This window comes from Merops nubicus, unplaced genomic scaffold (assembly GCF_000691845.1).
Source record: "Merops nubicus isolate BGI_N331 unplaced genomic scaffold, ASM69184v1 scaffold48012, whole genome shotgun sequence".
Classification (NCBI taxonomy): domain Eukaryota; kingdom Metazoa; phylum Chordata; class Aves; order Coraciiformes; family Meropidae; genus Merops; species Merops nubicus.
In genome coordinates, this window is record NW_008596484.1 from 487 (window position 1) to 8,255 (window position 7,769).

General features: G+C 37.7%; 1 protein-coding gene across 1 annotated transcript; it reads left to right on the plus strand.

Moving 5' to 3' along the window:
* The first annotated feature begins 1,380 nt into the window (after nt 1-1,380).
* STRADB (STE20-related kinase adaptor beta) lies at nt 1,381-7,320 on the plus strand. The gene is made up of 11 exons (XM_008936381.1): nt 1,381-1,392; nt 1,729-1,809; nt 2,205-2,304; nt 2,951-3,072; nt 3,473-3,581; nt 4,097-4,220; nt 4,763-4,934; nt 5,334-5,438; nt 5,664-5,893; nt 6,450-6,492; nt 6,950-7,320. The coding sequence occupies exons 1-11, from the start codon at nt 1,381-1,383 to the stop codon at nt 7,100-7,102; spliced, it is 1,251 nt and encodes a 416-aa protein (XP_008934629.1). The 3' UTR covers nt 7,103-7,320.
* Nucleotides 7,321-7,769: the final 449 nt, after the last annotated feature.

Below are 7,769 nucleotides of genomic sequence, written 5' to 3' on the forward strand. Positions count from 1 at the left end.
AAGTGGATCATAGTTAAGACTTTGTTCTTCAGTTTACTTTTGTGGTTTTAGTATTCCAAGTAACAGAATAGATTATGTTGTGTAATGGAATGCGGTAGCTCCTTTCCCTGTAGGAGAAAGATGCTGTAGCCATTACAGTGCTGCCCAGTATATTGAAGCACTTGCTATTTGTTTGGGTTTTTTTTATCCCTACTCTGCCACAGACTTCCTCAGTGAAGTTGGGCATGTGAGTCCTGATGCTCTGAAGGGGCCCAATGCCTATTTAAAGATATAATTTTGTCTCCATTTTTCACCTTTAATAAGGAATTGCAGTGTTTTTTTACTTAGAGCAGATGTTTAGGGTAAAAATTAGGATTACCCTGAATATTCACCAGTGGCTGGGGTGGTGGGAGCTTGTTAGATTTTTGAGAGTTCTGCCTTGATTAAATAGCATACATGATTTAACTGCTAGATATAATCAAGTTTAGCTCCTTGATAAACAAAATAACCAGTCTCTGATCTAGTACTTCACCTTTTGAAAGTTAACTTTCAAGCAATAACTACATAGTAACATAGAACTACATCTTGTAGCTGACTTTTATGTCACCACCAAGTAGGATTCATCGTTGTAGATGACTTGCTTGTAGCTAAAGTAAATTATCTAGTGCCACTCTACACTTCAAAAGCTTTGATATGCTTATTAGACATAGTCACCTCTCTTTCCTCACTGCGTAAGCTTTCAGAGCATCAAAGTCAGCCTGCTGGAGAAGATTCATTGTGGCTGCTCGGATCTGAGAGGGTTTGAATGCTGATTCTGTAGCCTAAGTAATGTGAAAATTATGTGAGTTGGTTCCCCTCCCCCCTTTTTTTTTTAAACTCAAATCCCTTACAATAGTATTTCCTCTCTCACTTGTGAAATGTAAAGTCTAGTTGCTTTTGGCTTACTTTTTTGTGACCTAGTTCAGCTGAGCTGAGATCTGAGTGGTACAGCTGTGCTCCTTTAAAAGAACAATTTTTTCTTACTAACTGCCAGGGATTCATGAGTCCATTCCCTTTTACATTCTGCACTTACACAGTTAGCTTGTGATTTAAATTGATTATTCAGTAGTGATAATAAAATCTCTAAACCTATGAATCAAAAAAGAAAGCCCTAACTGAAATGTATATTGCATATCCTCAGTGTGGAGTTTGAAATGCATATGATGCTTAAAGGCTGAAGAGAAGCAGGCTTTCCTAGAGCTGGGCTTTTGGTTTTGTGTGTATTAACGGAGAGGAATGCCTCACAGAGATCATCAAAGGGACCTGTATTATCACAGCTCTCTGTGTGATCTTACATTGCTATTTTCATTTCTCTAGGGTAAATGGACGTATGTGACTTTTCCCCTGACCTAAAGTGGTTCCATGTCTTGTTTGGTAAGTTTGTATTTAAAAGCCTTTGGCACTTGTACCTTGTTACCCAGCCATACCTTAATGTGAAAAAGTTCTGGGGAAATGTCTTACTTGAGGGGATTTCCAGTGCTGGGATGTGTAAACTTTGTTACATCAGCTTTCAGTGAAGGAGATGTTAGTATCTCTTCTCTCTAGGTCTGCTGTGTATGGGCTCTATGATGTTTCTTAACCTTTTGACTGACTTGTAGCAGAAAACGATCTGAACTCCTGCTTAGAGGGGCTACTTCTGATGTTTTTCCACTTCCATGTGCAGTCAATTGCAGTGACTCCACTAACATTCACTGTTTTCCTGTTATCAAGGACTGTTCCTGTATTCTGCGTACACCAGTTGAAGCAATCAGACCAGAAGAGCTATCACAGAGCAGTGCCCATGAGTGCCTGGTAAGAAGGAAACAGAAACATTAACTGGCAATGTTAAATACAAAGCTGCTGCGTGTTAAAAATGATGTCATTAGGATGTACTTCTTAAAATGTTAATAGCAAAGAGTACTTCAGGGCTTCCACTTTGGAAGAAGACTATAGGTAACTGTTAACCTTGTACCTGGTCAAAACCAAAACACACAAACACACACAAAACCAATAGCTCATAGTTTTATGACTTAGGACTATGATTTAGTTTCTAGGTCTCAGTGTAATGGTAAAAGCACAAGCTTGAATGTTAAGGCTTGAGCACTTTTATCTTGGTATTATAATGAATTATATTTCTGCATTAACTTTAAACATGTCCATTTTTTAAAATTACAGTAATTTTGTGTCCATTTTTTCCTCACTGTTAGGCTGATTCTGATCTAGCCTGGATTCCCCCATCTACAGGAAGGAATGAAATGGTATTTTGCTCTTCAAATGTCTCTCACTATGAACTTCAGCTGGAAATAGGTAACTTAAGTGTACCCTAAAATACTTCTTCCTGTAGATGCATGTTCTCAATAAGTTATTGCTAACTGCAGTAAATATTAAGTTTGGAAAATGTATTACGAGCTGACTAGAGCTGTTTCTGTGTCTCCTTAGCTGAGAATACTGCAGAATGTTGCTCATGTTTCAGTAATCACTTAAGATACAAGGCAAATCAGCAATTACCTGATTTTTTTCTCTTGATGTTTGTGCATGTGCATTCCACATTTGTAAATCTGTGGTGTGTGGACAATAAATACATCCTTAGGTAGCATAATGCCTTGTCAGTTGGTTACCCAAGTTGATTGTTCTAAGGATGGCTGCCCTGAATCCTACTGTGCATGCAAGTTTTTGTGAACGTGTACACTGAAAGTGTTGTTCATTTAGATGTATAATTGATACTGACGACTACTTAAGTACTTCTACTTTTTTGAAAAATAGCAGAGCTATGCTTTAACTAATTTGCTGGGTATATTTTGCTGCAACTACTTCAGTTCTTGACATTGTTAAAGAAAAGGTCATGCTACTATCAACTGCAATTCTAAACCCATAAATTCTCTCTAAATATGAAGGAAATGTTGTGGTGGATTGTTGTATTTGCCAATGTTAAGGTGGCCACTTCTGGTTTCAGGAAGGAGGTTCAACAACTTAACTTCAGTCTACCTTGCACGGCATACACCCACAGGCATGCAGGTTGCTGTGAGGATCACAGACCTAGAAAATTGCTCTGAAGAGCATTTGGAAGCCTTACAGGTAAAGCAACAGCATTTCTGCACAAGTCTGATGCACAAGTCAAGCTTTTCCTCCAAAGGAGTAGAATATAAATACAAGACATGTAAATTTGAGAGCTGCTTTCTGAAGAAAACAGTTAACAAGTGTTTTAGAAATATTTCTGTAATTGTACAACTTTTTCTTTGAAACATGTTCTGTACTCCGTATTTAACACCAAAACTTTGGACGGTGAGCAAACTAGATTTACTTCAGAGAAATGCAATTTTAGGCAAGTTATTTACATTTGTATTGCAGACTCTGCACATTACTTTGTACATATGCACACAGGGAACAGTTCTTGTACTGATGCTGATGTAATTAAGTGCTCTTAGTAAGATTGTTGTCTTGTGGTTAACATGTCCACTTTCATTTAATTCCATAGAATGAGGTGATTTTATCCCACTTTTTCCAGCATCCCAACATAATGACACTTTGGACAGTATTTACAGCTGGTAGTTGGCTTTGGGTCATCTCCCCATTCATGGCCTATGGTAAGAACTGTTAACTGCAAACTTGGAATAGGAAAAAGGGCTGATACAATTTGGACCATGGTCCATCAGAGGTTTTTCTTTAAGCATTTCCTGTCTTGTAGAAAAACAATCCTTTCCCAAACCATTTGTTTAGAGAAGTCTTCTATACATAATTTCCACCCACAGTGAAGACTGATATTTGAACCACATTAAATTGTGCTTAGTCCTAATATCCACTATGTAAGGAATATGGGAAACTGGGAGATATAACTGACTTTGTACAACTTTGAATTTTGCCAACAGAAAACTTATCTAGGTTGAATACAGGTTTGGCATAGACTTTCAGTTAACAGAAGCATGACTTGAGTATGATCTTTGCCTGGTGGATGCAGTTGCATCCATGTAACGGTTCTTGACATACCATAGTCAATATAAAGATCAGAATGCCATACTTGATGAATATATACAATGAAGCAAGCACAAACAAGTAATTTTACAAAATTTGTTAGGCTTAGCCAGGTGTTTTTCACTTCCAGGTTCAGCTAGACACTTGCTGAAGACTTACTTTCCAGAAGGAATGAGTGAAGCATTGATAGGGAACATTCTGTTTGGTGCAATCAGAGGACTAAATTACATGCACCAGAATGGCTACATCCACAGGTAGGAGAATGGCAATAGGTAAGAATCAGATTACAGCATCCAGTTTATTAAGAATTTAGTTTCACAAAACTCATCGTCAGCTTGTGTGGTCTCCTATATACCTTCTCATGTCAGACAGAGCAGAAGCATTTTTTTTTTCAGTAATACAGCAGAACCAAGTTTGTAGAAGCTTAACAGGAATTGAATTCATACCTTATTTAAAGCCAGTTGTTACAGGCATTATACATGTGTCTGGATTTGTTGTTTTGAAGCAGAAGAGAATCAGAGTTGTAGAAAGGGCTTTCTTACTTTACACCCTTTGCAGGGAAGGAGGGCCCTTCTCCACTATCTTTCAGATTTTTTCTTGCTGGTCATTTCTTCACTCTCTTGGGGCTGTATTTAAAAGACAACTCATGCTGAGTGAAGGACTTCTGTGAAAATAATCTGGTAAATAGAACTGCTCACTAACATCTCACTATAATTTAAAGAAATACAAAAGCCTTTCTACTCTAGTAGTGCTTTGACTAATTCTTATAACTAAAATTTACCACTTTATGTTACAGGAATATTAAAGCTAGCCACATTCTGATTTCAGGGGATGGGCTGGTTTCTCTCTCTGGCTTAAACAACCTCTACAGTTTAGTCAACAATGGGCAAAAGTCAAAGGTGGTCTATGATTTCCCCCAGTTCAGCACATCGGTGCTTCCTTGGCTGAGTCCTGAGCTACTGAGACAGGTTAGTATAAATTACACTGATTTTTTCCTACTCAAAGTTACTGGAAGTATTCAGCTTCTAGCTTAAGTCTGCTTGTAGAAGTGCAATGGAAGCTGTTAAACTGCAAAAGACATAGGTGTACTAAATTTGTAATTCTCCTAAACTGGTTTTAAAGCTGTTGGTGAGGTGGTGCTGTACTAAATCTCTCTACCTGACCTTCGTGGAAACTAATGCAGATCCTAAAACTTGTCTTCGGTGCAGCCATCATTTCTGAACAATGCCTGGGGCTTCACAATTTAATTGCCTTGATCCCAGGTAGATTAAAGGGTTTTAGAATATTGTGTTGAAACAGACACTTGTATTTTTGTCAGCACTGCTCAGTGGTGTCAGAGATCCAGTACAGTTTTCTTTCTCTCACAGGATTTGTCTGGGTATAACATGAAGTCTGACATTTACAGTGTGGGAATTACAGCATGTGAATTAGCCAATGGACACGTTCCATTTCAAGATATGCCTCGCACTCAGGTATGATGCTTAACTCTATTTCTACTTAAAAACACTGAGCTTTTTTTTTTTTGTTTTACTCTGAGAAACCAATGCTACTACTGCTGAAAAGGTAGCTTTTTATTATTCCGAATATGCATGCTTCTTTCTAGATCAAATAATCCTCCTTTTTGTGGGCTTTCACAGCTTACCCTGCATACGTCTGGATAGCTGTTGAACTCTTACACTGCTATTCCTTCTCACTAGATGCTGCTGCAAAAGCTGAAAGGTCCCACATACTGTCCTTGGGATACAAACACCTTTCCCCGTGGGGAATCCAGGATGAAGAATTCCCGATCAGGTGTTGATTCTGGAATTGGTGAGAGCATGACACGCACAATGACCAGTGAAAGACTGCAAATTCCCTTCTCCAAAACATTTTCACCTGCTTTCCACAACTTGGTAGAACTTTGCTTGCAACAGGACCCTGAGAAAAGGTAACCCACTGAAAACTTCCTTTCTGCCACTTCAGTCTAAGACTAAGTACAGCCCCCAATCTAGGATGCAGTAATTACCTGAATACTGTTAAAGTCCATATTTCAGATCAGAAGTACTATGGGAAACACTATGCTTACCTTTGACATTTTATATTTAAGAACTATCTTGTCTGATAAAGGAACCATACCTTTAAGGTTGTCTGACCTCTGAATTCCTTGTAATATGAATGTACTTTGTAACAAGTAAAATTGATTTTTAAACATGCACGTAGTCCAAGAAGAAAACAGAAATCTGAAGTACATGCTTTCAGTGCTATGTCTCTTCTGAATGAGGCAGAAAAGTGAGAAAGCCTTTAAGAACAGATTTCTTTAGTAATGCCTTCACTACAAATTGAGGCATAGAATGTAGAAATCCTGTGCTAGTTTTCTCATGCTTCACATTTGTCCTGTGGATGAAAAAGCACAGAGCTCAAATTGATTTGTCAGTTTGGCCCATTTTCCAAAAGCAGTATTTTACTTTCCAAAACATAATTATATTGTTCATTTTATGATCCAGGCCATCTGCAAGCAGTTTGCTTTCGCATACGTTCTTCAAACAGGTGAGTTTACTGTATTTTGTTAAATGATGCAGCTATAACCCAAATAAGCCACAAAATATTGGAGTTGGATTACAAAATAATTAAGTTACCTGGAGCCAAAAAACATCCTGTAACAGCGTATCTGCTTCACTTTTTTTAAAACAAAATGGTACTGATAATAATATACAAAGTGTAAGAGTAATCCATTTCCCCTTTGATAAAGTGATTTAAGTCAGCTTAACTAACAAGTACGGTCAATTTTCTTAATTTAAAGCAGAACTAGAGATCTAATTAATTAGTTTTGAGAGACTAATTCAGCTTACTCTAAAGTGAGAGAAGCTAAACCCATCATCCTGTTATTTTCAATATTGTAACATGCCAAAATATGGCTCTCATTGCACGTGCTTTGAATGAAGTCTGATGCAAGGTTACGTAGACTTTTATGTGCAGCCCTGTTTTAACTTTTCTTTTTTTCTAGATAAAAGAGCAAACTCAGAATTCACTGCTGTCTCTATTACCACCTCCTGCTCAAAATAACAGATCGGAGTTCTTGGCACTGCCCTCAACAGCCATGGGGACTGAACTTGGACATATTACTGCAAATCAGGATGACACAGACTGGGAATTCTAAATAAGCACCAAACAATCGTACCTCTCCTGTGCTTCAAAGAAGGAAAATGTGACACGTATTTGCTGCTTTAGTTTGTATGGTTAAAATAGTCAGACAAGGTATACTTGAAAGTGCCATTGAAGTGGCCACGTTTCATTAACTACTTCCTCTGTTGGCATCATGAAGTGCAGCGTGCTTCACTTTCTGATCATAAAACTGTATGTAGGGAATGGCTGAATGCTTATCTGCCTCTTCCAAGATATTTCTTAAATGTTCCTACTGTAATCTTACTCTATACTCTGTTTTCAGCTTGTGTTGCTGCTGCCCACGTGCCTTTCTGAATTCAGGCTTGGGTGGTGTACCTTACTTCAACAATCTAGTTGTCTTTTCATTATCACCCATATTATTTTAGTAAGTAGAGGTCCTCCAAGTCTAAATTTGAAACTGCACAAATTAGTTGCTTACACAAATAAATGTTTTACTTTTCACACATCCCAAAAGGCATTTCCCACTTAACGTGCTGTCATACTTGCCAAAAGTTAGCTATGCATCATTTTTAAAGCAGGTTTAATACTGCATGTTTTCCAAAGAAGTTAAGCTACTTGAAAATATGACTCATGCTTTTGTCTACATTCTTAGTACAAATCTGTGCTTTTGCATCACCATTTATTGTGTAATTTTAGCAATT

What these genes read in the sequence shown, in the direction of transcription:
- STRADB (XM_008936381.1), top strand. An exon ending in GTCCTGAGCTACTGAGACAG is followed by an intron (nt 4,935 to 5,333) that starts GTTAGTATAAAT and finishes TTTCTCTCACAG; the next exon opens with GATTTGTCTGGGTATAACAT. An exon ending in AAGATATGCCTCGCACTCAG is followed by an intron (nt 5,439 to 5,663) that starts GTATGATGCTTA and finishes CCTTCTCACTAG; the next exon opens with ATGCTGCTGCAAAAGCTGAA.